The sequence below is a fragment of the Saimiri boliviensis genome, chromosome 12, assembly GCF_048565385.1.
Source record: "Saimiri boliviensis isolate mSaiBol1 chromosome 12, mSaiBol1.pri, whole genome shotgun sequence".
In the NCBI taxonomy this organism is placed as follows: domain Eukaryota; kingdom Metazoa; phylum Chordata; class Mammalia; order Primates; family Cebidae; genus Saimiri; species Saimiri boliviensis.
This window is the reverse complement of record NC_133460.1, coordinates 57,072,670-57,100,596: the sequence shown is the minus strand read 5'-3', so window position 1 is coordinate 57,100,596 and position 27,927 is coordinate 57,072,670. Positions and strand designations below refer to the sequence as shown.

The window sequence follows — 27,927 nt, the reverse complement described above, 5'->3', positions numbered from 1 at the left end:
CCATATCTATTAAAAATATATATATATTTCTTTTTTTTTTTTTTTTTTTTTTGAGACGGAGTTTCGCTCTTGTTACCCAGGCTGGAGTGCAATGGCGCGACCTCGGCTCACCGCAACCTCCGCCTCCTGGGCTCAGGCAATTCTCCCGCCTCAGCCTCCTGAGTAGCTGGGATTACAGGCACGTGCAACCATGCCCAGCTAATTTTTTGCACTTTTAGTAGAGACGGGGTTTCACCATGTTGACCAGGATGGTCTCGATCTCTCGACCTCGTGATCCACCCGCCTCGGCCTCCCAAAGTGCTGGGATTACAGGCTTGAGCCACCGCGCCCGGCTTTTTTTTTTTTTTTTAATTTCCAATATTGAAAAGGCCAGGCACAGTGGCTTACACCTGTAATCCTAGTAATTTGGGAGGCCAAGGCCGGAGAATCACTTGAGGCCAGAAGTTTGAGATCAGTCTGGGCAACAGAGTAAAATCTCTATCTCTAAAAAATACTTTTTAAAACATTAGCCAAATATGATCATAACACCTGAAGTCCCAGCTACTCAAGAGGCTGGGGCAGGTGAATCCTTAAGCCCAGGAGTTTGAGGTTAGAGTAAGCTGATCTCACTGCTGCATTCCAGCCTGGGTGACAGAGCAAGACGCTGTCCAAAAAAAAAAAAGGTTAAAAAAGAAGTTTGTTTTCAGCTGAAAGTCTAATGTTAGTAATAATCAAATGCCAACAGAAGAGGGCTTTGTTTGGTCTCTTTCTGTGTCAAGTAGTGTGTACTGGAGACCAGTTTTGTAAGTCATGGGTATTGAAAAGCAGGCACACTTCACATACTTTGAGAATATAACTTGGAACAACCTTTTTGGAGAGTAGTTGGACTATTTCAGTCTGAACTTTAAATATAAGTCCCTTTCGACCCAGTAGTTTCTCTTACAGAAATTCCTTTTGCCCTTTAGAAATGGTGTAATTATGGGCCGGGCGCGGTGGCTCAAGCCTGTAATCCCAGCACTTTGGGAGGCTGAGGCGGGTGGATCACGAGGTCAAGAGATAAAGACCATCCTGCTCAACATGCTGAAACCCCGTCTCTACTAAAAATACAAAAAAAAAATCAGCTGGGCATGGTGGCACGTGCCTGTAATCCCAGCTACTCAGGAGGCTGAGGCAGGAGAATTGCCTGAACCCAGGAGGCGGAGGTTGCGGTGAGCCGAGATCGTGCCATTGCACTCCAGCCTGGGTAACAAGAACAAAACTCTGTCTCAAAAAAAAAAAAAGAAATGGTGTAAGTATGCCAAGAAAGTTTTTTCCAGGCTGTTTACAGTAGAGGCAAACCATCCACAGAGGACAGGTCAAATACATAATGGTATGTCTATACAAAATAATAGTAATGTAGCCATTAAAATGTTGAGTCAACTGGACAAAGCAGAGGGGGAGAAAAAAGAGGAAATCGCCAGGTGCAGTGGCTCACATCTGTGATCCTAGTTCTTTGGGAGGCCGAGGCGAGCAGATCACTTGAGGTCGGGAGTTTGAAACCAGCCTGGCAACATGGTGAAACTCCGTCTCTCCTAAAACTACAAAAAAATTAGTCAGGCATGGTGGCATGCACCTGTAATTCCAGCTACTCCAGAGGCTGAGGCAGGAGAATCACTACTTGAACCTGGGAGGCAGAGGTTGCAGTGAGCCAAGATGGCACCACTGCACTCCAGCCTGGGCGACAGAGCAGGACTCCATCTAAAAAAAAAATCCGAGCATGGTGGCTCACGCCTGTAATCCCAGCACTTTGGGAGGCCAAGGCCAGCAGATCATGAGGTCAAGAGATCAAGACCATCCTGGCCAAGATGGTGAAACTCTGTCTCTACTAAAAATATAAAAATTAGCTGGGCATGGTGATATGCACCTGTAATCCCAGCTACTTGGGAGGCTGAGGCAGGAGAACTGCTTGAACCCAGGAGGCAAAGGTTGCAGTGAGCCAAGATTACGCCACTGCACTCCAGCCTGGAGACTGGTGACAGAGCGAGACTGTCTCAAAAAAAAAAAAAAAAAAAAAAAAAAGGAAATTCATGAGCTTGAGAAGTGGGAGAGTATTTTTACTCTTGAAATGTTTGAGTTTTTTAAATGACAGTTTATAATTTGTTTTTCTTTTTTTTTAAAGATGGGGTTTCACCATTATGGCCAGGCTGGTTTTGAACTCCTGACCTCAGGTGATCCACCCACCTCAGCCTCCCAGAGTGCTAGGATTACAGGCGTGAGCCACCGCGCCTGGCGACAGTTTATATTTTTAATGTAAGTCTGGGTGGGGCAAAGGCCGGGAAGTGATGGGACAACACCTGCTGAATAGCCCAGAAATTTTTGTGTAGGATGGAGTATCTGTTTCTTTACTTGTCACCTTCATATGAAAGTTGAGTCCATAAATTTGTTTTGAAAGAAAAATCGCAGGTTGCTAAAAATGCACTGGGTAAGATCATTTTATCCCTAGTAAGTTTTCTCATCTACAACTGCCCCCTTTTCTGTGGTCCCCACACATAACGTAATTTTCTTTTAATAATCGAGGCAGTCTTCCCGTGTCCAAGCGAGCCTGCTCTCAGCAAAAACGAGCTGATCCTGACCACAGAGTCCATCATGAAGAAGAGCGAGTTTCTCTGCTGCCAGGACAGCTTCCTGCAGGTGAGCTCCGCCAGGTGCTGGCTGCTGCACCCAGCCTGGCCGCCATCAAGAACTCTGTTTGCCAAGGGCTGGCAAGGGGATTTTATAAGCTGGGTTTTTGTTTTTTTTAAGTAGAGTTGTTCCTTCGTTAAAAAGTTCAAAAATGGGCCAGGCACTGTGGCTCACACCTGTAATCCCAGTACTTTGGAAGGCTGAGGCGGGTGGATCACCTGAGGTCAGGAGTTCGAGACCAGCCTGGCCAACATGGAGAAACCCCATCTCTACTGAACGAAAATTAGCTGAGTGTGATGGTGGGCACCTGTAATCCCAGCTGCTGAGGAGGCTAAGGCAGGAGAATCGCTTAAACCCGGGAAGCGGAGGTTACAGTGTGCTGAGATGGTTCACTGCACTCCAGCCTGGGCAACAGAGTGAGACTCCATCTAAAAAAAAAGAAGGTCAAAAATGGCCAAGGCTGGGTGCAGTGGTTCATGCCTGTAATCCTAGCACTTTGGGAGGCTGAAGCGGGCGTATCACCAGGTCAGAAGTTTGAGACCAGCCTCACCAAAATGGTGAAACCCCTTATCTACTAAAAATACAAAAATTAGCCAGCTGTGGTGGCAGGCGCCTGTAGTCCTAGCTACTGTAGAGGCTGAGGCAGGAGAATCTCTTGAACCCGGGAGGCAGAGGTTGCAGTGTGCCAAGATTGTGCCATTGCACTCCTGCCTAGGCAAGACTTGCTCTCAAAAAAAAAGAAAAAGAAAAAAAAAAAAAATGGCCAAGGCAAAATCTCACCAGCCAACATGCAGAATTTATCTCATGTCTTTTTTAGTTTATGTCTTTGACTCGAGCCATTTCTCTACTAGAAAAAAAAATGTTCTTTTTTCCCTTTTAGAAGAAAAATGCTGATTTTGTTTAAGCCCTCTCCCTAACACCCACTCTATCCTGTGAGCCAACTTTCCCTCAATCATTCTGAATCCCAATAATTGTTAGTAGTAGTAGTCTTGTTTTAATACCATTTGTTTTAAACTCCTCTTTCTTTCGCTATATTATGGATCAAAAATCCATTGAATCAACCTTTTCTATTCTTCCAGGGAGCTGTTACCTTGATACCCTCTTGAGGTTTTCTGGTTGCTTTGTTTGTTGTTTTTTTATGGTCCTGACCTGCTCAGGCAGTTCCTTCATGTTTATAATCATGGTTAGGATCAAAAGCAAAGGGATATAGAAATCAGTAAATGGTTTCCTTTGTGTACTAATTGGTAATTCAAATGTAGCACAGATCAGCAGACCAAGGAAGAATGTATCTCTTTCAGCAGATCAAAAATAAAAATAACAAGTGAGCTTAACTAAGAGTATTTGTGTTAAGGAAGCCCCTCATTTCTTGTGTTCATGTGTCGAGGTATGAACGGTGAAAAGGAGACTCTTCTAGATTATAAAATCAAGAGTGTGGCAAGGCTGGGTGCCTTTGTTTTGTTTTTCTTCTCCAAAGGCTTTCTTAAAAAAACTAACAAATGCCGGGCGCGGTGGCTCAAGCCTGTAATCCCAGCACTTTGGGAGGCCGAGGCGGGTGGATCACGAGGTCAAGAGATCGAGACCATCCTGGTCAACATGGTGAAACCCCGTCTCTACTAAAAATACAAAAAATTAGCTGGGCATGGTGGCGCATGCCTGTAATCCCAGCTACTCAGGAGGCTGAGGCAGGAGAATTGCCTGAACCCAGGAGGCGGAGGTTGTGGTGAGCCGAGATCGTGCCATTGCACTCCAGCCTGGGTAACGAGCGAAACTCCGTCTCAAAAAAAAAAAAAAAAAAAAACTAACAAATTAGAGTTGTAATTTGGTTTTTCTTCATGATTATGTTTACTTATTAATCTGTTTGTCCTTGAAGACCTTAACTGAGACAGGTTATGAGAGCTCTCACGAGGTAACATGCTTAGCATGCTGTGAACACCAACAGAAGGCCCGTTCTAGCAGCACCCCAGCATTTGCCAGCACCAGAGAGAGCAGGTTTCTGTCTAGGTTCTGGCAAACAGTGCTTTGCTTTGGACTGGTTCCTTTCTTGCCCTTGAAAAACTTTAGCAGGTGACCTCCTGCCCCGCAGCATTTGTTTACTCAGTGAGTGCTGGTTCAGCCCTTACCATATGTCACATAGTCCACAAATCCCAGGGATGCAAGGATGACTAAACATGTCCTTGCTGAGAGGGTCTAGAATCCACTGGCCAGAGCAGATGTGTCTGAGCCTGTGAAATGTTCTCCAGCCCTAGCCTGCATCACAGCCGAGGTGACAGAGGTACTCCTGAGTGGCATTGAGCCCTGGCCCCTGCCAGAGGTGGACGCCCGTGCTCATAGGCCTGCTGTGGAGTGTGAGAGGCTAACTATTGGTTAATCATGTGATGAACTGCCTGCCGATAGCCATGTTGCGAGTTCCCTCTAGTATGCATGGGCTGACTCAGTGTAAATTTTTAGCTGATTGTTTCAGTTTTTATTTCCAAAAAGTAAGCTGTTTTTCTTTTTTTTAAATATTTATTTATTCATTCATTTATTTTGAGGTGGAGTTTTGCTCTTGTTGCCCAGGCTGAAGTGCAATGGCGTAATCTCGGCTCACTGCAACCTCCACCTCCCAGATTCAAGGGATTCTCCTGCTTCAGCCTCCCAAGTAGCTGAGATTACAGGCATGCACCACCACGCCTGGCTAATTTTGTATTTTTAGTAGAGATGGGGGTTTCTCTATGTTGTTCAGGCTGTTTTTGAACTCTCTACCTTAGGTGATCCACCTGCCTCAGCCTCCCAAAGTGATGGGATTACAGGCATGAGCCACTATACCCGGCCTCTTTTTTTCATTTTTAGACCTAATTTCCAGAACCTTTGTGTAGGGAAAGTCATTCAGCAAACCTGTGGGAAGCATGTCCATTGGGATGGAAGCTGAGCTGTGTCATTTCCAGTGCCTAAGCCGGCAGATTGTTGTAGGTGTGTTCTTTTTACTCCATATGTGTGCACAGCCCCTTGCAGATGAAAACCTTCTGGGTCTGCTTGGCCTTAGGTTCCGCTCCTGGTTTCCCTGTGCCAACAGGTGAGGCAGCTTTTAACAGCTGGTGATCAAATGGCAACGTCTGGGCCAAGAGGGCTTTTGGGAGCTTTCTCTAAAGGACCAAGCCACCGCCAAGCAAAACCCCCTCTTATACTGATAAAAGTTTTTTTGTTTTTTTTTTTTTTTTTTCCTGAGACAGTCTCACTCTGTTGCCTAGGCTAGAGTGCATTAGCACAATCTCGGCTCACTGCAACCTCCACCTCCTGGGTTCAAATGATTCTCCTGCCTTAGCCTTCTGAGTAACTGGTCCTACAGGTGCATGGCACCAAGCCCAGCTAATTTTTGTATTTTTAGCAGAGACAGGGTTTTGCCATGTTGGACAGGCTGATCTCGAACTCCTGATCTCAGGTGATCCACCCACCTTAGCCTCCCAAAATGCTGGGATTACAGACATGAGCTACTGCACCCTGCCGGTAAAAGTTCTTAAATAAAAAGCACTTTCCATATAGAACAATGATTGGGTGGCAGGGTCACCCTCTGTGTATCTCTGTACTTTCTCAGTGTGAAGAAAGAGAGTTGGCCAACACTGGCAATCATGGGAAAGCAGTATTCCTGGGAACTGATGGCTAGGATGTGATGGGCCCCCGAGGTAGCCCCTTGGCTGCCTGGGCTCCTGGGAGACAGATGGAATTTCCCAGCAGGCAGAGATTACATCGAAGAAACCCCTGTTCAGAGAAAAGGCTTTGAAGAAAGCATCTGACTTGTGGAGAAGTTGGTTGCCTTGGCCAAGTGCTGACCTCATTCAGCCCTTCAGTGCCCTCTGCTCTAGAGTGATGGGGCTAAAGCCATGCCTCCTCACAAGGAGTTCTTGCCAAACTGGGCAGCAGCTGGCTGGAAAAGGCATAAGACCATGTGAACACAGATGCTAAGGCTGTTTAAACAAGAACATAAAGTTCTAGCGTTTTGCTTTTAGAAAGGATAGTAACTAGAAATTGCTAGATCGGAGGCTAAAGAGATTTCTTTCTACAAGGTTAGGATAGAATGGGGCTAGGAAGTCTTAAGCTGTCTTTGGGTACCTTATAGGATTTTATTTTTGCAAAAATGGGCTCCTGGTTTACACTTAGGCATTTTCAGCCATATAATAGGCTAAGTGGACTTTGGGCAGAGCATGCTGGCCTTTTCTCTGGGGGACCCTGAGCCTACCCCAGAATCAAGAAGCAAGATCTCATGAGGCTTCTTGGCCACCACAGTGTGCAGGTTGTCCTCCGTGTGTGGGGGGGTCTATATTCCCAGCCACACAGAGCAGCTGGATGCTTGTATTTGGCCAGAGTGCCATTCAAGCTTACCACCACCGTGATTTCCTTGCTGCTACAAAGGAGGGGTAGTCTATTCTCTCTTCCCCATATTCTCAGAGACCGTCCCTGGGTCATGCCAAAAGCAGCTGATGCTGGCTCCCAGGATGGCAAGATAATGGCTCTGGAGGACAGTTGCTACTGCTTGGTGGTGCCATCAGCTCTCCCTGAGAAGTGCTCTTACAGCCAATCTGTAGCGTTTGATGATTGACCCACTGTGAGCAGGATGTTAACCGTTCCTCTGTAAGTGTTCCTTCCCCGTGAGCACTCCCCAGGAGAAGATGCCGACTGATCCCGGCTTTAGGAGTGGTGGTGGGCTGGATCTATTTCACAGACACACTATAAATCCTAAAACAGATAAATCCTAAAACCACCCATTTGAGTGGTCACCTGAAAACCTGAGTCAGGGCTTTAGTCTCTCACCCCGCTCTGATCTTCCAACCGTGTATTTTTCACCTCTTTCTTGCTCTACTTGGGTCCTCCCAGTGGGAATCAGATATATACTGATGCTTCCCATCTGGCTTTGACAGTGGTTTCCAGGAATCCTTACAGAGTTCTAATTGTGTGTGGGAAGAGAGCGTGGGCCTAGGCCTGCGGGGAGAGGTTGTTACCAGAGGGGAAAAGATAAGCTGTGTTTCAGGAGTGTTTTCTTTGAAATGAAGGTAAACTCATAGTGCGTGTTTGAAATGTATATCAACAAAGCTATGCTTTAGTTGGTGGCATTTAAACTGATCAGAAGAAACCCTCAAAAATTAATCTGGAGAAGAAAAGTATAAATGGTGCAGTTGTACCTGTCCCGAGCTGTGTTCTTGTAGCCCTCGTGGCATTCAAGAGCATGAGCAAAGGCTCCCACGTGCTATGTGGGGCCCTGCAGACAGTGCCACGAGAGCGGTTGGAGAAGGCCTTAGAGACACCACAACCAGTGGAGCGTGTGTCTGGGGTATGGACAGTACGTGTGTTCTTCGGAAAACTACTTTTTAGTAGAAGCAGTATCCAGATTGTGTTCTTTGTACTATATGTTGAGTAAACACTAAAATATGATGGGCTTGTCATATACAACTGAGGTTTATGAAATGAATTATGTCATCTGAATGACTGTGAAACTTACAAATGATGTTTGCTGTGTAATCTTTCAGGAAATAAAAAAATTCATTAAGGGGGTCTCTGAGAAGATCAAGAAAACCAGAGATAAATATGGCATCAATGATAACGGCACAACAGAGGTAATATCTCTCCAAGACGAATTAGAACCCCAAGCTGTTTGCAGGTGCCTCCGGCCCTTAACTCTGTGCTTGGCTTGTGTTCTTCCAGCCCCGTGTGCTGTACCAGCTGGACCGTATCACCCCCACCCAAGTAGAAAAGTTTCTGGAAACCTGCAGGGACAAGTACATGAGGTAGTCATGCTGTTGTCTTGGACTGACGGTCATCCACATAGGTCTCACGTATCCCTCCTGTTTCCCCATGGGTACAAAACCCTGCACCAGTGCACTTATTAACTGCCGTTACTTGATCAGATTCTGTCCCATCTTCTCTAGGGAGTCTGATGAATTGCTGGGCTGAGTGCTCCAAGATATGGAAATAATTGCAAGGAAATTTCTTAATGTCTTCTCCCCATGGGGAAACTGCTGATGAATACGGCAGATGCTATCTGCTCTGTTCACCATCCATACCATTGGTTAGCAGACCACTTAGATCTTCTGCATCCGTAGCCACGCAGAATTGAGTTGCACTGCTGCCCCCTCTGGGAGCATGACTTTCCCCTGTCTGCACCTATTTCTGGTCTATACCAGGCTCTTCCTCTGTCACAAGCATACCCTGGCCTATTGCCAATTCCTTCCTGACCCTAATAGCATCTGTATTCCCTGTTGAAAGTGATAACCACAAGCCTCTCCCCAGCAGTTTTGCTGGACTTTTCTTTGTCATCCTGTGTTCTTATCCATACCCTTGCCTTCCAGGGCACAGATGGAGCCAGGTTCTGCAGTGGGCGCACTGTGTGCCCAGAGCATTGGTGAGCCAGGCACCCAGATGACCCTGAAGACTTTCCACTTTGCAGGCGTGGCCTCCATGAACATCACCCTGGGCGTGCCTCGGATTAAAGAGATCATCAATGCTTCCAAGGCCATCAGGTGCCTGCTTCCATTTCCCTCCTGTTCCACACATGCCTGTCTGGTTTCTTGAGAAGCAGTGATCCTCTTGTCACATGCATATGTGTGATATTCTTATAGGACAGTGTCTCAAACTCTGGGTGGCATGCTTGCTGTGTTAGTCATATTCTGGTTTTTAAAAAAGCCACTCAAGAAAAAGTCTAAACTGGATACATTCAAAATAGAAGCAATGGTTTTCTTTGGCCACAAATAACATGAAAGAGAGAAAATGTTAAAAACGACTAGAAAAATTGGAGCAATGTGTCAGTGGAGAATTCATCCTTTTGATGTCATCATTCCAGCCTAACTAGGCCTGACTGAAGTGTTGGCCATGTGGCCTGTGGTCATATTCTGTGATTCCTGGTGATTTCATGACGGGATTTCTAGTTGATCTAAGGCTGGAAGAAATAGAAATGTATTACAATGCCTTTGATAACAGAAATCATGATGACCTAATTTTTAAAAAATGACAATACATAGCATTAAATGAAAGATAGCCATACTTGGTTGTAGAAGCACAACCGTAGATATCCAGGGTGTTCGGAGCTCTGCTTGCCCCTTCTGGGCTGGTCAGTTTAGTCCCAAGAATGTGTATTCTGAGGATCCTGTCCAGAACAGTAAGGACAGAAGCCAATGGCTAGTGATCAGAGGAGTTGGAGGTGTTCCTGGAGAAGCAGTGTTGCGAGAGAAGAGGGATGAAGGAAATTGTAGTATACAAAAGGTCACTTTATAGGCCAAGCATCGTAGTTCATGCCTGTAATCCCAGCACTTGGACAGACCAAGGCTGGAGGACCACTTTAGCCCAGGAGTTCGAGACCAGCCCAGGCAACGTTGGAAGACCCCAAGTCTACAGAAAATTTAAACATTAAATTATCCAGACATGGTGGTGCACACCTGTGGTTCCAGCTGTTTGGGAGGCTGAGGCAGGAGGATCAATTGAGCCCAGGTGGTAAAGGCTACAGTGAGCTGCAATCCTGCCACTGCACTCCAGCCTGAAACAGAGGGAGATCCCTTTCAAAAAAAAAAATCTGGGTGGTCAATTTACACAGGAAACAGAACTAAAATAACTGCTGGTTATGATTGTTAGGACCAAAGAAAAACAGGTAGGATTCACTTTCTTTCTTTTTTTTTTTTTTTTTTTTTTTTTGAGACAGAGTCTTTGTTGCCCAGACTGGGATGCAGTAGTGTAATCTAGGCTCACTGCAACCTCTACCTCCTGGGTTCAAGCAATTCTCCTGCCTCAGCCTCCTGAGTAGCTGGGACTACAGGCGCGCACCACTACACCTGGCTAATGTTTATGTTTTTAGTAGAGATGGGTTTCGCCATGTGAGCCAGGCTGGTCTCAAACTCTTAGCCTCAGTTATCTACCCGCCTTGGTCTCCAAAGTGCTGGGGTTACAGGTGTGAGCCACCATGCTCGCCCAGGGTTCCCTTTCTAAGGAAGAATTTTCTGAAAATCTTTTCATTCATTTATGGAGTAGATTGCCTGGGGACCATTAAAAATAGTAAGTGTAATGTCGGGCGCGGTGGCTCAAGCCTGTAATCCCAGCACTTTGGGAGACCGAGGCGGGTGGATCACGAGGTCAAGAGATCGAGACCATCCTGGTCAACAAGGTGAAACCCCATCTCTACTAAAAATACAAAAAGTTAGCTGGGCATGGTGGTGCGTGCCTGTAATCCCAGCTACTCAGGAGGCTGAGACAGGAGAATTGCCTGAACCCAGGAGGCGGAAGTTGCGGTGAGCCAAGATGGTGCCATTGCACTCCAGCCTGGGTAACAAGAGCGAAACTCCGTCTCAAAAAAAAAAAAAAAAAAAAAAAGTAAGTGTAAATGAGAATGTATGTGAACCCTTTAGCATACCTGAAAGTAAATGCTCAGTCAACTGCGGTTGCTAGTAACTATGATTCTGAATAGTACTTGGGTTTAACAAAGCAGTGGTCTTCAGACAGGCTTCTCCTTTGTGGTAGCATCATTTTTCCTTTGCTTCTCAACAGCACTCCAATTATCACAGCACAGCTAGACAAGGATGACGATGCGGATTATGCTCGCCTCGTGAAAGGAAGAATTGAGAAAACCCTCTTGGGAGAGGTAAGAAGAAATCCCTGTTGATAACAAGAAAACTAGCTCAGCAATGTTGCAAGGAAGTGTAAAAATCAGCAGCAATGGATTGACCAGTCTGTGGCGTCCACGCTACTCCAGCTCTTCAAAAAAAAAAAGCAAGCAGTCGCATGCTCTTAGGAAAGGGGAAAGTGGCTAATGAACACTCTGATCTTTTAACACTCCAGATTTCCGAGTATATTGAAGAAGTGTTTCTTCCTGATGACTGCTTTATTCTCGTCAAGCTCTCCCTGGAACGGATTAGACTTCTGAGACTGGAAGTGAGTCACATAATTAAATGTAGAGAGGAAGTCATCCTGTTAGTCCCAAGATAGGTACCGATAAACTAGGGCAAGAGCTAAGCAAGGCAGAGGAAGCATTGCAGAAGCTTCTGTTTCGTTTCTGGTTTTTGTGATTCTGTTGTTCCCTCACATTTTCTTGTTCTAAACCTGACTTTGATACAAATATAGCCATCTAAAGACTCACAGGAAATCAGTTGAAATTTTGTGCAGACCACAATACCAGTTCACTGTGACGTGGTATTATGATAAGTGATCTTGTTGCTCCTCTTCCCAGTGTCTGGAAGGACCCTAGGGCTGGCTGTGTCTTACTTTCCTGTGGGTCCTCAGTGCCCACCATGGCAGCTAACCTAAGAGGTTCAGTAAATGTTTTTTAGTTGGGGAGATTAACCTGGCTTCTTAAACTGGCATTCATGGGAAATAGGTAACAGTTGAAAGATGATCAGCCTTCCTCACAAACACACTGACATGGAGTGCAAAATGAGTAACTTCCTGACACCGTCTTGTAGCCCTTACAACACAGTCTGTCAGCCCGTTCTCTCAGGCGCCAAGTTCCTATGTTACCCATATGACACTTGACTCTGAAATGCAGCAACCCACTCTCCAGTCTAGGGATTTCTCTAGCCTGCTTCTTGCTGCCTGCCTTGTGGCTGTTTTGCAGAAGACCTGAGTTGTATCCAGGACTGTCTCACATGAACCATTGTGGAAATGTCAGGTGAAGGCGAGGCCCCACAGAAGTTTTTAAATCAGCCTGGCCTCCAACCTCCAGCCTCCCTAGAGCTTCCCACAGAGGCTGCTGCGTGTGTTGCCATGAACTGAGCATGAATTTTCTGGGGCAAATATTTTGTTGTGGGTGAACAAAATCTCTTTTTATGAATAAAGCACAGATAAAATACACATATAGTACATAAAACAGATAGGCGGTATATCTATGGCATTAATTTCATGGTGGGGGGGCGGCTTAGAACAAACCTGACTGAAGAACTTCCTAGAGGGGCAGTAATGAAAGAAAGATGAAAAACACTGGACTCGAAGCCTCCAAACCTCTGTCAGTAACACCTACGCCCGGCCATGTTGCAGGTGAACGCTGAGACAGTGCGCTATTCCATCTGCACTTCCAAGCTCCGCGTGAAGCCTGGTGACGTGGCTGTTCACGGTGAGGCTGTGGTGTGTGTCACCCCCAGAGAGAACAGCAAGAGCTCCATGTACTACGTGCTGCAGTTCCTGAAAGAGGATCTCCCCAAGGTAAAACAGAAGTTGCTTCTCCTGGAGACCCAGCGTCTTCCTGTGGTGTGACACCCAGGGCTGGGACCTAAGGGCTTTGTCACTTAGTCCCATTTCTTCATTTCTTCTTCGCCTTATCCCCAAGGAGCTAGTCTGTTAGATTCCTCTCTACTCTGTCAAAAACCTGATGTTAGGATGAGGTGCAGTCCCCTGAACGTCTTCGGTTCTCCCATCCCCCTAAAACTAGCTCTAGTGTGTCTCAGATGACCACTGCTGACAGCTGGGGTGATCAAGGTGACCAGCCCAGGATGTGGCTCACCCCGTCCTCACAGCCGTCTCTGCCTCTGAATCCAGGTGGTGGTGCAGGGCATTCCAGAGGTGTCCAGAGCTGTCATCCACATTGATGAGCAGAGTGGAAAGGAGAAGTACAAGCTTCTGGTGGAAGGTGATAACCTGCGGGCGGTCATGGCCACACACGGTGTGAAGGGCACCCGAACCACCTCCAATAACACCTATGAGGTACCGCTCAGCCCTTGGGGTTGCCTTAGGGTTAGGCTGTCTGCCTTGTGCCATCTGCAGGCCTTCCGCTGGTTCCCACCATACTTCTCTGACCATCCCATTTGCCCTGGGTCTACAACTAAAAACTGTCCAGCAATCCATTTCTGCAAAATGGCACAGGGTTTGCTTGGAACCTGCAGGGCAGAGTAGGAAGTGGAGAGGATTTGCAGTGGCCTCCCGGAAGGGGCTGCTTCTGTTCATTCCTGGCTCTCTGTAGGTGGAGAAAACTCTGGGCATCGAGGCTGCCCGGACAACGATCATCAATGAAATCCAGTACACCATGGTGAACCACGGCATGAGCATTGACAGGAGACACGTGATGCTGCTCTCTGACCTCATGACCTACAAGGTGTGTGGGCAGGAGGCCCTCGGGTGCCTGGGTGTCCTGAAACTCACTCTTAGGAGAATAAACCTATGGAGTTTCTAAGACATGTAGAATATGCTACCGTGAGGATCATCACAGCAGTTCACCATTAAGATGTGAACATTGCTCAAAAACCAAAGTATATGCTGCCCAGGCTGGGTGTCCCGGTCAAATCCCAATGTGAGAATTACAACCTCATGACAAACTCACACCCAGTCGGTGGAGTAAAGAGAGCTGGAACTTGGTTCCATTTTCATCCTGAATGTCATCCTAAAGCACATTTAGCCATTGCCAAAGCCCAGAGAGTCCCATGCAAGCTGAGGTGTTTCTTTCTTATTACACCCATCCATCTCTCTTCTGTAGCCATTCCCAGGAAAGAAGAAGTTAATGTGACCTGAAGTTGATTGGTTGTTTTGATTTTATTTCTCTCTCTCTTTTCCAAAAAAAAAAAACCATATTTCCCTCTAGCTGTGCCTTAGGGCAGCATGTTTTCATAAGGCTTCCCTAGACAAGTCAATAGTGTATTACAGGATATTTAGAAACCAAGTGAGGGAAATGGCCCATTTCCGACCACCCTGAGGCTGTGAGTTTGAAGGCTCCCGTGAAGTCCTGCATCTATTCTGGCACAAGGTGGTGTGGGGGGACTTCTTTGAAGTCCATGTGCATCTGTTACTTGAGTTGCAGCAAACAGTGTGATGCAGTTTTTGTTCTGACTTTTGTTTAACATCACAAGTATTTTCCATCTTGTTTCATGGTTTTAATAAATACACTTTTTAAATTATGGCACAGTATTCCTTTGAATAGAATTACCTAAATTTAATTAATTCTCTTCATACTTGAGATTTTTAAATTCTTTTCATTTTCAGTTATTTGAGCCATAAGAACCCTCTTCAGAAGCACTGAAGTTAGTTTCTGGATTCTACTTCTCAGTTGTTTATTCTTTGTTCTGATGGGATCTGGATGCGAGTGTAAGGTTCCATGTTGCCAATGACTGACCACCTCAGTGGGACACAGAGGGCAGACATAGCTCCTCCGAGCCTTTCACACCAGAGGTTGGGCTGAGGTTGGGACTTGGGGAATTTTTGTTGATTTTATTGAAGGTGCACCGTGCTTTGGTTTTGCGCTTTTGCCAGTGGTGTGAGTACCACCGTGACTCTTTTTCCCTTGACACAGGGTGAAGTCTTGGGCATCACTAGGTTTGGCCTGGCCAAGATGAAGGAGAGTGTGCTGATGCTGGCCTCCTTTGAGAAGACAGCTGACCATCTCTTTGACGCTGCCTACTTTGGGCAGAAGGACTCCGTGTGTGGTAGGTTTGATGTTTCCATGAGCAGCATCAAAGGCCTTTACTATTTACAACTTAGACCGTGGCTGGGCTTCTAAGGGAATGAACAAAACTGAGTGGCAGAGCGTTTATTTTTTCAAGAATAATGTCACAGATCATGGAATTGGAACTGCTGGATCTTTTATCTCCAAAGCCTGATTATAGCATCCTGCGTCCCGTTAAATCTGTTGGAAGGCTTCCCTCTGTCAGCACAGATGGTTTTTGGTCCAGGAAGAGAAGAGCAACCCTGGGCGTGTAAGAATTTTTCTAGCCCTTGACTTTGTAGTCAGCCACACTGATCCTGACCCCTCTGTGTGACACCAGGGCTGACAGAAGGGAGTAGTGGCTGGGCGGCACTGAGCAGAGCAGAGCGTCTTGCTGTCCTGGATTCCTTGGGAGGTGGCCATTGATGCCTGCTGAGCCCCCGTGCCAGGCACCCTATGTGCTAAGTATCTCAACCCACCCGTAGGGTATGAATATTAAGCCCTTTCACAAGTCAGAAGACGAAGGTGACCTCACTTGCTGTCAAGACCAGATGAGGCTCTATGCCATGCCTCATCCCCCCACCACTCCCACCCACAAAGCATGGCTCTGATGGGGCAGTGCTGGCCTGGGTGAGAGGGAGCACGAGGGGAATTCTCCCCAGTGTCTGGCTTCCCTGCCTCTTCCGTGAGGCCAGCACTGGCTACTGGGCTTTGCTCAAGCATTTCTGATTCCACAGCAAGACCCTGCAGGCCTGGGGTGGGAGCTGGTGAGGGGCTGGGGTTCACGAGGGTCAGCACCCCACCCCGGGTCACACACCAGTCAGGTCCAAGCAGGGATTCCAAGGCTGGTTGCCGTTTGCAGGCCAGAGCTCTGCTTCCCAGTAGCCCTTTGCTCTCTTATCTCACTCTTGTACAGATTGGCCTTATTAGAGTGTACGCCTGTTTTTTGCCTCTAAGATTACCCCCTCCTCTTTTCAAAAGGGACATGGAATTTTTTCTTTCTTTTTTAGAGAGATGGGCTTTCACCATGTTGGTCAGGCAGGTCTCAAACTCCTTATCTTGTGATCTGCCCACCTCAGCCTCCCAAAGTGCCGGGATTACAGGTGTGAGTCACCACACCCGGCCACATAATTCTTTTTTTTTTTTTTTTTAAACCGCACATCAGGTTTTGGGGTACATGTGAAGAACATGCAAGATGGTTGCATAAGTACACACAAGGCAGTGTGATTTGCTGCCTTCCTCCCCATCACCTATATCTGGCATTTCTCCCCATGCTATCCCTCCCCAACTCTCCACCCTCCACTGTCCCTCCCTTATTTCCCCCCAACAGACCCCAGTGTGTGATGCTCTTCTCCCTGTGTCCATGTGTTCTCATTGTTCAACACCTGCCTATGAGGGAGAACATGCGGTGTTTGATTTTCTGTTCTTGTGTCAGTTTGCTGAGAGTGATGGTTTCCAGGTTCATCCAGGTCCCTACAAAGGACACAAACTCATCGTTTTTTATGGCTGCATAGTATTCCATGGTGTATATGTGCCACATTTTCCCTGTCCAGTCTATCATCGATGGGCATTTGGGTTGGTTCCAAGTCTTTGTTACTGTAAACTGTGCTGCAATGAACATTCGTGTGCATGTGTCCTTATAGTAGAATGATTTATAATCCTTTGGATATATACCCAGTAATGGGATTGCTGGGTCAAATGGGATTTCTATTTCTAGGTCCTTGAGGAATCGCCACACTGTCTTCCACAATGGTTGAACTAATTTACACTCCCACCAACAGTGTAAAAGTGTTCCTATTTCTCCACATCCTCTTCAGCATCTGTCGTCTCCACATTTTTTAATGATCGCCATTCTAACTGACATGAGATGGTATCTCAGTGTAGTTTTGATTTGCATTTCTCTAATGACCAGTGATGATGAGCATTTTTTCATATGTTTGTTGGCCTCCTGCATGTCTTCTTTTGTAAAGTGTCTGTTCATATCCTTTGCCCACTTTTGAATGGGCTTGTTTGTTTTTCTCTTGTAAATCTGTTTTAGTTCTTTGTAGATTCTGGATATTAACCCTTTGTCAGATGGGTAGACTGCAAAAATTTTTTCTCATTCTGTTGGTTGCCAATTCACTCTAATGACTGTTTCTTTTGCTGTGCAGAAGCTGTGGAGTTTGATTAGGTCCCATTTGTCTATTTTGGCTTTTGTTGCCAATGCTTTTGGTGTTTCAGTCATGAAGTACTTGCCTATGCCTATGTCCTGAATGGTTTTGCCTAGATTTTCTTCTAGGGTGTTTATGGTGTTAGGTCTTATGTTTAAGTCTTTAATCTATCTGGAGTTAATTTTAGTGTAAGGTGTCAGGAAGGGGTCCAGTTTCTGCTTTCTGCACATGGCTAGCCATGCAACACCATTTATTAAACAGGGAATCCTTTCCCCATTGCTTGTTTTTGTCAGGTTTGTCAAAGATCGGATGGTTGTAGATGTGTGGTGTTGCCTCTGAGGCCTCTGTTCTGTTCCATTGGTCTATATCTCTTTTTTGGTACCAGTACCATGTTGTTTTGATTACTGTAGCCTTGTAGTACAGTTTGAAGTCAGGTAGCATGATGCCTCCAGCTTTTTTCTTTTTGCTTAGAATTGTCTTGGCTATGTGGGCTCTGTTTTGGTTCCATATGAAGTTTAAGGTGGTTTTTTCCAGTTCTGTGAAGAGGGTCATAGGTAGCTTGAATGGGGATAGTGTTGAATCTGTAAATTACTTTGGGCAGTATGACCATTTTCACAATATTGATTCTTCCTAACCATGAACATGGAATGTTTCTCCATCTGTTTGTGTCCTCTCTTATTTCGTTGAGCAGTGGTTTGCCAGCCACATAATTCTTTAAGATAAAGGTCAGAGCCAGGCATGGTGGTACTGTCTGTCATCCCAGCTACTTGGGAGGCTGAGGCAGGATGATCGCTTGAGCCCAGGAATTTGAGGCCAGCCTGGGCAACGTAATGAGACTTCACGTCTATTTAAATTTAAAAAAAATAAAAAAAATAAAAAATAAATAAAAAAACAAGCGTGAAGGGAAAGAAACAGAAGCAGCGATTACAGTGGGGCAAGAGGGAGGGACACAGAAGACTGGAAAAAGGCCCGAGGCCAAGAGAAGAGCCAGTCTGCCTAACAACAGTCCTGACACCCGGAAACTGGGCCTTTGCTACAGCTCTGCAGCCCCACGCACCACCACCTCCTTGACGGCCTGGCACTGCCACCCCACACCCACTTTGAAGTTTTCCCCTCTTCCTGGTCCTTCAGCACGTTGTAACCCAGTGATGGTCTCATTGTATGTCGGTCTTTTTTTTTTTTTTTTTGAGACGGAGTTTCGCTCTTGTTACCCAGGCTGGAGTGCAATGGCGCGATCTCGGCTCACCGCAACCTCCGTCTCCCGGGTTCAAGCAATTCTCCTGCCTCAGCCTCCCGAGTAGCTGGGACTACAGGCGTGTGCAACCATGCCCAGCTAATTTTTGTATTTTTAGTAGAGACGGGGTTTCACCATGTTGACCAGGATGGTCTTGATCTCTTGACCTTGTGATCCACCCGTCTCAGCCTCCCAAAGTGCTGGGATTATAGGCGTGAGCCACCGCGCCCGGCTTTTTTTTTTTTTTTTTTTTGAGACGGAGTTTTCGCTCTTGTTACCCAGGCTGGAGTGCAATGGCGCCATCTCGGCTCACTGCAACCTCCGCCTCCTGGGTTCAGGTAATTCTCCTGCCTCAGCCTCCTGAGTAGCTGGGATTACAGGCACGTGCCAACATGCCCAGCTAATTTTTTGTATTTTTAATAGAGACAGGGCCGGGCGCGGTGGCTCAAGCCTGTAATCCCAGCACTTTGGGAGGCCGAGGTGGGTGGATCACGAGGTCGAGAGTTCGAGACCATCCTGGTCGACATGGTGAAACCCCGTCTCTACTAAAAATACAAAAAATCAGCTGGGCATGGTGGCGTGTGCCTGTAATCCCAGCTACTCAGGAGGCTGAGGCAGGAGAATTGCCTGAACCCAGGAGGCGGAGGTTGCGGTGAGCCGAGATCGCGCCATTGCACTCCAGCCTGCAGCCTGGGTAACGAGAGCGAAACTCCGCCTCAAAAAAAAAAAAAAAATAGAGACAGGGTTTCGCCATTTTGACCAGGATGGTCTCGATCTCTTGACCTCGTGATCCACCTGCCTCGGCCTCCCAAAGTGCTGGGAGTATGTTGGCCTTTAATTTGGTTGTTGGCCTCTCTGGTTCTCTGCCCCTCTGGTTCTCTATTAGCACAAAGTCTGCCACACAGTAGCCACTTGCTTGCTTGTGGTAGACTCAGTCCTGATACCAAGTTGACACAGCGCTTGGAGAAAGAATGTGCAGCACCCCCTTACTCCTCTAACTCTGTAGGAGCCCTGCCTTCTGAGGGTTTCTCATCAGGGCTGTGGAGCATCACGTCTCAGATGCTCTTAAGCCTGGCCTAGCCCCTTCCCTGAGCGCAGCTAACAGCTGCCTGCTGCTGTTTCCAAGGGGATCGTATTCTGCTCACTGCCGTCCCAGCTGTTTGCTTTTCTTGTAGGCTGCAAGCTAAGGAAGCACTGGTTGGCAGACTTAGAGCTTCCTGAGCATCCGTCAGTATTCTTGCTAAGTTGGGTTCTTAAAGGCAGGGCCCTCCCAGGGTGCTTTTGGCTCAGGTGGGAGAGAACTGGTGGAGCTGACTCTGTCTCCAACAAGCTCCTGGGCTGTTGAACAGGCACTGCCCTTCCCTGAAAGTGCGGAATCCCCCCACCTGCGTTCCACAGCCACGACCCTTTTCTAGATGAGAAGGAAAGGGATTTGCTGAAGTTCAACCAGTTGATGTGGAGTGGCACTGGGACTCACATCCTAGTTTTCCGACACTTAAGCCAACAGTCTTTCTTCCTGAAAACTACCTTGTGTTTAGAGGCTCTCTGATGTTCATTCTGGTTTGTTTCAGGGGTGTCTGAGTGCATCATCATGGGAATCCCAATGAACATTGGAACCGGGCTCTTCAAGCTGCTCCACAAGGCCAACAGGGACCCGAACCCTCCCAAGAGGCCCCTGATCTTCGACACAAATGAATTCCACATCCCCCTTGTCACATAATGCAAGGAAGGAGGGGATAGTACCTGGCCTTCACTCCCTGTCCTGTCTGCAGCTGATGTGAAGAGTTTTGTGCTCCCTGGGACGGAGGTCCTGATGTCCCCACCGGTGCCAGCAATTAGAGAAGTCCCCTTGGCATCCCCAGGAGAGGCTCCTCCTCTGATAGGGCGCAGCTCACACCAGTGACCTTGACTGTGCCACACTGCTTGGGAGAGCTGAGGGTTTTATTGTTTGCTTGCTTGAAACTCAGTCTATGGATGGCCCCACAGCTCCTGCACACCCTGCCTCCCTGGACTTAAGAGAAGGCCCAGCCCGGTGTCATGGCCTATCCTAGCTCGCTGCATACATCCATTGGCTCCTCTTGGTGTCTTCACACCTGATGGTGAGCCAGGCCTGAACCCCACACAGGCCAGGGCACATTCGTGGATTTTCCATTCCTCAGTTATGCTGGAATCTCTCAATGTGACATACTCATGTAAATATTGTTACTATTATTTATTTGCTCCATTTGAGGGATTTGGAATTTCTGTTATTTTGGTTTTATTTTTGAAACCAAACATCTATAGAAACCAAGAAAGCCAGCATGTAAGCATCACTGGAAAAACTGGTTTAAGCAAATAGAGCCATCCGGGATTTGTAACTGAGCTGCAACTGTCACGAGGCCCAGGCAGCTCTGTTACATCTTCTCTAGATACACCTGGTTACCCTGTTTTCGTCTACCTCAGACCCCCATCCTGGGGCTCTATCCTGTGACAAGAGCCGGACCCATTCTCCATGGCCTATGGAAGCCTCACTGGAGTTTGGGCCTGCTGAGATGGGGATGAGATGGCTTTTTACAGAATTACACTTGTGCTCCTTGAATCGTCTCTAGTTGATTTCCAAAGTTCTGAGTTGATGCTGTTAAGGTACCTGGGGTAGCCAGTTGGTTCTCGGATCTATGTTAGAATGGGTGCTTTCCCTCCGTACTGATGTGATTGTACATTAGGAATTCTTGACCTGAGTGGTTTTGGCCAGTGGTTGGGTTTAAAATTCTATAAAAATTTGTAGTTTGGGCTGGGTGCAGTAGCTCACATCTGTAATCCCAGCACTTTGGGAAGCCAAGGAGGGTGGATCGCTTGAGCCCAGCAGCTCAAGAGCAGCCTGGGCACATGGCGAAACCCTGTCTCTACAAAGAATATAAAAATTAGCCAGGCATGGTGGCAAATGCCTGTAGACCCAGCTACTGGGGAGGCTGAGGTGGAAGGCTCACTTGAACCTGGGAGGTGGAGATTGTAGTGAGCCAAGATAGTGCCACGACACTCCAGCCTGGGCAACAAAGCAAGACCTTGTCTCAAAAAATATTAAGCCTAAAAAAAATTAAATTTTAGCCAGGCGCGATGGTTCAATCCTGTAATCCCAGCACTTTGGGAGGCTGAGGCGGGTGGATCACGAGGTCAAGAGATCGAGACCATCCTGGTCAACATGGTGAAACCCCGTCTCTACTAAAAGTACAAAAAATTAGCTGGGAATTGTGGCGCATGCCTGTAATCCCAGCTACTCAGGAGGCTGAGGCAGGAGAATTGCCTGAAGCCAGGAGGTGGAGGTTGTAGTGAGCCGAGATGGCGCCATTGCACTCCAGCCTGGGTAACAAGAGCGAAACTCCGTCTCAAAAAAAAAAAAAAAAAAAATTAAATTTTATAAAAAATTGTAGTTTGGGCCGGGCGCGGTGGCTCAAGCCTGTAATCCCAGCACTTTGGGAGGCCGAGGCGGGTGGATCACGAGGTCGAGAGATCGAGACCATCCTGGTCAACATGGTGAAACCCCGTCTCTACTAAAAAATTAGCTGGGCATGGTGGCGCGTGCCTGTAATCCCAGCTACTCAGGAGGCTGAGGAAGGAGAATTGCCTGAACCCAGGAGGCGGAGGTTGCGGTGAGCCGAGATCGCGCCATTGCACTCCAACCTGGGTAACAAGAGGGAAACTCCGTCTCAAAAAAAAAAAAAAAAATTGTAGTTTGACCCTATGATTTCCTGCATCTACAAGGTAGACCTAACTTCTCTTGGGGTCTCAGTGATATGAAAAAAAATGCCATTTTTCATAATGTTTAGCCCCCCTTTGAGTTGAGCTAGAGCCTGGTTTGTGACAAAGGATTAAGTTTGTTAATGAACACTAATTCAGGGCTTCTACTTGAGACCCCACCAAGATCACTGCTTCTCATGTAACCTGGGAAAAGTCATAAAGGGGTACCCCCACCCCAGTTGCCTTCCTGAAAGTGTGCCTGGGAAGTAAGTTGTAGGCCTGATCCAAGCCAGGACCACTGGGATACGTGCAAAGGCCAGGGGAGGGTGGAATTGGGTCATGGCAGGGAACACTGGCACCTGTTTTCTTCTGTGGATGACGTACACTTTAAATGTAACAGAGGTTGTGGCCATAACTTGTAGCTGGGAATAATAAAGGTGGCACCACCAGAGAGCCTCATCCTGCTTGAGCGAGTACTCGGGTGCTGCAGAGTCTAGAGTATGTGTGAGACGTGTGTGATTGTGATGGGTGCAGATCAGCGTGTAACACTTGGGAACAAGGCAGACCTTGGAGCAGAACGATTATGTGAAGGATCACTTCACCCATCACTTTCCACCCAGGAAGTCATACATCCCGAGGGTGCTGATCCTCCTTCTGGAACTGCCAGCCTTGCTAGGACTATCAATATCAACAGCATTGCCTGGTAAACCCTACTGTCTCTGCTCCCCACTGTGTCTCATGACTGGTGTTAAAATTCTCCCTACTGTGATCATCTGCCCTGCACTGGCATTGGGCTTTATGCCAGCACAGAGCTCAAAGGCTAGGAAGCAGCACATCCTCAAGCATGAGAGCTCAGTCAAAGGGTTACATTTGACTCTCCGCACCGGTTTGGAAGAAATAATAGGCTGGGTATGGTGGCTCATGCCTGTAATCCCAGCACTTTGGGAGGCTGAGTCGGATGGATCATGAGGTCAGGAGTTCAATACCAACCTGGCCAAGATGGTGAAGCCCCGCCTCTACTAAAAATACAAAAAAATTAGCCAGGCATGGTGGCAGGAGCCTGTAATCTCAGCTATTCAGGAGGCCGAAGCAGAGAATTGCTTGAACCCAGGAGGCAGAGGTTGCAGTGAGCCAAGACTGCACCACTGCACTCTAGCCTGGGCGATAGAGCGAGACTCTGCCTCAAAAAAAAAAAAAAAAAAAAAAACTATAAAAAATTTTTTTAATAATAATAATACATGTGAATTCCATCTCCCAGTTCCTTGTGATTTTTATGTCTTTTGTACAAGGGAGATTAAAATAGCTCCTGACTCAGTTACAGCCCCATGCTGTATTCAGCACTTTGGGGGTGGGAGAGACATTCTGGACTCTTTGGGTATGTGTGTCAGTTAAATTATGGTGCCATGTTTGTATTTCAGGGTTTATCCATATGTATTCCCATTGATTCATTTCTAATTGAACCTGGCATTGTATAATGATTATTTCTCTTGATTTTTGCTGCCTGTTGGCAGACCTCTTTATTTTTCAACCGAAGCCTTAGAGGAAATACTTGCATTACATAAAACTATAGCAGAAGCATCTTTGTGGGCTGTGAAAAAGGATGCTGGGCTTTTATGAGCTCTAACTCCTAGAATGAGAACTAACCCCTGCTAGGAGCTCCCCTCTCCAGGTGCTGGAGGTCAACAGTGAATATCCCAGTCACCCCGACCCCTGTGACTTAGAAATGTAAGAAAGTGGCCCCTGCGTGCTGATAATCCAGCCCCAGTAGGAGGCGCTGGAAGGACTTAAGTCCAGAGTCTGGTAGCACCACCTGGCCAGGATCAGGTACACAGCTTCACTTTTCTTTTATTCATTCAACAAAGATTTAAGGCCTGCTACTTTGAAGGCACTGTTCTCGGTATTAGGGGTGCAGCAGTAAACACGACAGGCAAATCAGATGTTAACATATCTGGCCACTTTGGGAGGCCAAAGCAAGTGGATCACCTCAGGTCAGGAGTTCTAGACCACCCTGGCCAACATGATAAAACGCTCTCTACTGAAAATACACAAATTAGCCAGGTGTGGTGGCACGCACCTATAATCCCAGCTACCGGGGAGCCTGAGGCAGGAGAATCACTTAAACCTGGGAGGGGGAGGTTGCAGTGAGCCAAGATGGCACCACCGCACTCCAGCCTGGGAGACAGCGAGACTCCATCTCAAAAAAAAAAAAAAAAAGATGTATATTAATACATCTCAAAGGAATTCCACAGAAGCAGGCGAAGCAGAGAGGTTCAGGTTCAATGTGCAAAAGTGTGTCCGGCACACTCTGAAGTGAAAGCTACAGATCAAGGGATTGTGCTCCTGTGGGCACATCAGGCCCCACCAGGGTAGAAAAAGGCCCCTCTGAGACTGCAGCCCTCTGGTTCTAACACCTCCCGCAGGGCTTCTTATGACACTAATTTGGCCTCCTTGCCTTAGGCTCAGATTCTGGGGAGTGTGCCCTGAGCAAGGACACAAGCCTACTGTCACAGGGAAAGGTTGCTACCATCCTCTCCCCAACCTACTGGCAATGTTAGCGTATGAACATTTGAATCCATTAATATCTGCTATACTTCTGCTCTGTGCCAGGCAGTGCACTAGGGCCTTAGGGAAGGTCCCTGCATGAATGGAGCTTACCATCCGGTCAGGGTCATCTTGTTAAGAGCCTGAGTTCTACAGTCAGTATCAAGATTTAAATCCCAACACCCCCTTTCTTTTATTTTTATTTTCTTTTTTAAATTTCAAATAGACGGTCTTGCTATGTTGCCTTGCTGGTCTCGAACTCCTGGGCTCAAGCAGTCCTACCAAAGTGCTGGGATTTATAGGCGTGAGCCACCATGCCCGGTCCCAACTCCCCCTTTCCATCTGGTGAACATGAACAAATTACTTGACCTCTCCTTGCCTCACTTTACTCATTTATAAGATAGGAATACTGTTTAGTAGTGTCTGACTAATAGAGTCATTGTGAATTTTAAACATGATTACACATATAAAGGTCTTATTACAGTGCCTGGCACATCATAATACACATTAAATGTTTGCAATGATTAATACAGTGACGTTAGTTTCTACTGAAAAATACAGTCTGTGAATTTACAACTAAAAACCAATCCTCTGGCTCTTTTTATTTGACCCCAAGTGGACCCTGGTGGACTTGGGATCCAGCCTCTCTAGACATAACAACTACCCCACTGTCTGCTCAATCAGTAGGTCATGGGAAGAATCTTACACGGGAGAGGAGAAGGGTTAGGGAAGGGGACGGATGTTGGCCACCGCTTGGGTGAGAGCTTGAATACTCTAATGCAAGCCATAAAGTAAGTGTGATCTCATTTTAGAGTCACAGGTAGTAAGTAACAGCAGAGTAATTCAGACAGGCAGGTATTTTGTAGAGATACAGGTGTTGATAACAGCTATGTATTTAGATAATATAAGAAGGTATCCCATAAGGGAGGACTTAACCTTTTTCTTTCTCTTTAGAATAATATATTAGGGCCAGGCACAGTGGCTCATGCCTGTAATCCCAACACTTTGGGAGTCCAAGGCCGGTGGATAATTTGAGGTCAGGAGCTCAAGACCAGCCTGGCCAACATAATGAAACCCTGTCTCTACTAAAAATATATAATTAACCAGGCAGTAGTGGTGTGAACCTATAATCTCAGCTACTCGGGAGGCTGAGGCAGGAGAATCACTTAAGCCTGGGAGGCAAAGGTCACAGTGAGCCAAGATTTCGCCAATGCATTCCAGTCTGAGCGACAGAGTCAGATCATGTTTAAGAAAATAAAAAGAAGCCGGGCGCGGTGGCTCAAGCCTGTAATCCCAGCACTTTGGGAGGCCGAGGCGGATGGATCACGAGGTCGAGAGATCGAGACCATCCTGGTCAACATGGTGAAACCCCGTCTCTACTAAAAATACAAAAAAATTAGCTGGGCATGGTGGCTCGTGCCTGTAATCCCAGCTACTCAGGAGGCTGAGGCAGGAGAATTGCCTGAACCCAGGAGGCGGAGGTTGCGGTGAGCCGAGATCGCGCCATTGCACTCCAGCCTGGGTAACAAGAGCGAAACTCCGTCTCAAAAAAAAAAAAAAAAAAAAAAAAAAAAGAAAAGAAAAAGAGCTGGGCGCGGTGGCTCACGCCTATAATCCCAGCACTTTGGGAGGCCGAGGCGGGTGGATCACGAGGTCAAGAGATCGAGAGTATCCTGGTCAACATAGTGAAACCCCGTCTCTACTAAAAATACAAAACATTCGCTGGGCATGGTGTTGTGTGCCTGTAATCCCAGCTACTCAGGAGGCTGAGGCAGGAGAATTGCCTGAACCCAGGAAGCAGAGGTTGCGGTGAGCTGAGATCGCACCATCACACTTCAGCCTGGGTAACAAGAGCAAAAACTCCATCTCAAAAAAAAAAAAAGATACCTGGCACCGTGGCTCACACCTGTAATCCCAGCACTTTGGAAGACCGAGGCGGATGGATCACCTGAAGTTGGGAGTTCAAGACCAGCCTGACCAACATGGAGAAACCCCGCCTGTACTAAAAATACAAAATTAGCTAAGCATGGTGGCACATGCCTATAATCCCAGCTGCTCAGGAGGCTGAGGCAGGAGAATCACTTGAACCCAGGAGGCAGAAGTTGTGGTGAGCCCAGATCCCACCATTGCACTCCAGCCTGAGCAACAAGGGCAAACCTCCATCTCAAAAAAAAAAGATTTATTAAACCAGTAATAATGGTTGTCTCTGGGAACAAAAACTGGGTGACAAGGACAGAGGTAGGAAGTGACTCTGTTTTTTTGTTTTTCAAACAGGTTCTTGCTCTGTCATCTAGGCTGGAGTACAGTGGCGTGATGATCTTGGGTCACCGTGACCTCTCCACCTCCCAGGCTCAAGCAGCCCTCCCACCTCAGCCTCCCGAGCAGCTAGGACTACAGGCACATCGCCCAGCTAATTTTTTTTTTTTTTTTTTTTTTTTTTTTTGGTAGAGATGAGGTTTTACCGTGTTGCTTAGGCTCTTCACTCTGTGTTCTATTGTACCTTTCTAATTTTGTACCTTCTGAAGATGTTGCCATTTTTTTTTTTTTAAATCAATACCTAGCAGCCTGGGCAACATGGCAAAACCCTGTCTCTATTAAAAAAATACAAAAAAAATTAGTTGGGTGTCATGGCTTATGTCTATGGTTCCAGCTACTCAGGAGGCTGAGGTGGGAGGATCACTTGAGCCCAGGAGGCAGAGGCTGCAGTCAGCCAAGATCAGACCACTGCATTCCAGCCTGGACAACAGAGCAAGACCCTGTCTCAAAAAAAGTAAATAAATAAGTACCTGATGGTAAAGAAATCCAGTCATCTTGGAGCAAACTTTGTCCCGGAAAGTACTGGAGTGTTCTGAAGGTAGTTGAGTGGACCCTTCCAGTGATAGCCACATAAAGCTGATAGGCACCAGTCACCAGTTAGGACAAGGTGACCAAAAAATGCAAGTCAGCAAGCCTTAAATACACGGGATTTTCTTTTCTGACATAAAAAGTCCACAGTAGGCATTCCAAGGCTGATACGACAGTTCATTGAGTTGTCAGGGAGGAACCCAGGCCCCTCGCAGCCTTCCGTTATACCCCTCCACCATTCCTCCTGGTTCAAGGTGGCTGCTAAGGTTCCAGGCATTCCAGCCAGGAGAAGAGGAAAGAGACACAGCACTTCCCTTTAAGGAAAGTTTCCAAAAGTTACTTGACACTTCTGTTTACATCCCATGAGCCAGAACTTACGTAGCCAAACCCAGCTCCAGGGAGGCTGGAAAATGTCTGGACTCTGGGTGGCCATGTGCCTAGCTAAAAATAGG

The 27,927-nt window shown here is 46.9% G+C and overlaps 1 protein-coding gene and 1 long non-coding RNA gene across 2 annotated transcripts in view; one reads left to right on the top strand and one right to left on the bottom strand.

The window, feature by feature from the left end:
* POLR3A (RNA polymerase III subunit A) overlaps positions 1–25,214 on the top strand; it is a 60,947-nt gene extending 35,733 nt beyond the window's left edge. Inside the window, exons 21-31 of the mRNA XM_003939766.4 lie at positions 2,536–2,649; positions 8,139–8,225; positions 8,314–8,396; positions 8,958–9,128; positions 11,140–11,233; positions 11,431–11,523; positions 12,622–12,786; positions 13,120–13,284; positions 13,541–13,672; positions 14,861–14,993; positions 19,948–25,214. Of these exons, the coding sequence (XP_003939815.1) occupies positions 2,536–2,649; positions 8,139–8,225; positions 8,314–8,396; positions 8,958–9,128; positions 11,140–11,233; positions 11,431–11,523; positions 12,622–12,786; positions 13,120–13,284; positions 13,541–13,672; positions 14,861–14,993; positions 19,948–20,096 (1,386 nt within the window). The 3' untranslated portion in view covers positions 20,097–25,214. The remainder of the gene's footprint in view (positions 1–2,535; positions 2,650–8,138; positions 8,226–8,313; positions 8,397–8,957; positions 9,129–11,139; positions 11,234–11,430; positions 11,524–12,621; positions 12,787–13,119; positions 13,285–13,540; positions 13,673–14,860; positions 14,994–19,947) is intronic.
* LOC104653163 (uncharacterized) lies at positions 9,122–27,749 on the bottom strand. The gene is made up of 4 exons (XR_746421.3): positions 27,418–27,749; positions 11,006–11,247; positions 9,650–9,811; positions 9,122–9,544 (listed from the first exon to the last, which is right to left on the bottom strand). It is a non-coding gene; the product is annotated as an uncharacterized LOC104653163 (long non-coding RNA).
* Positions 27,750–27,927: the final 178 nt, after the last annotated feature.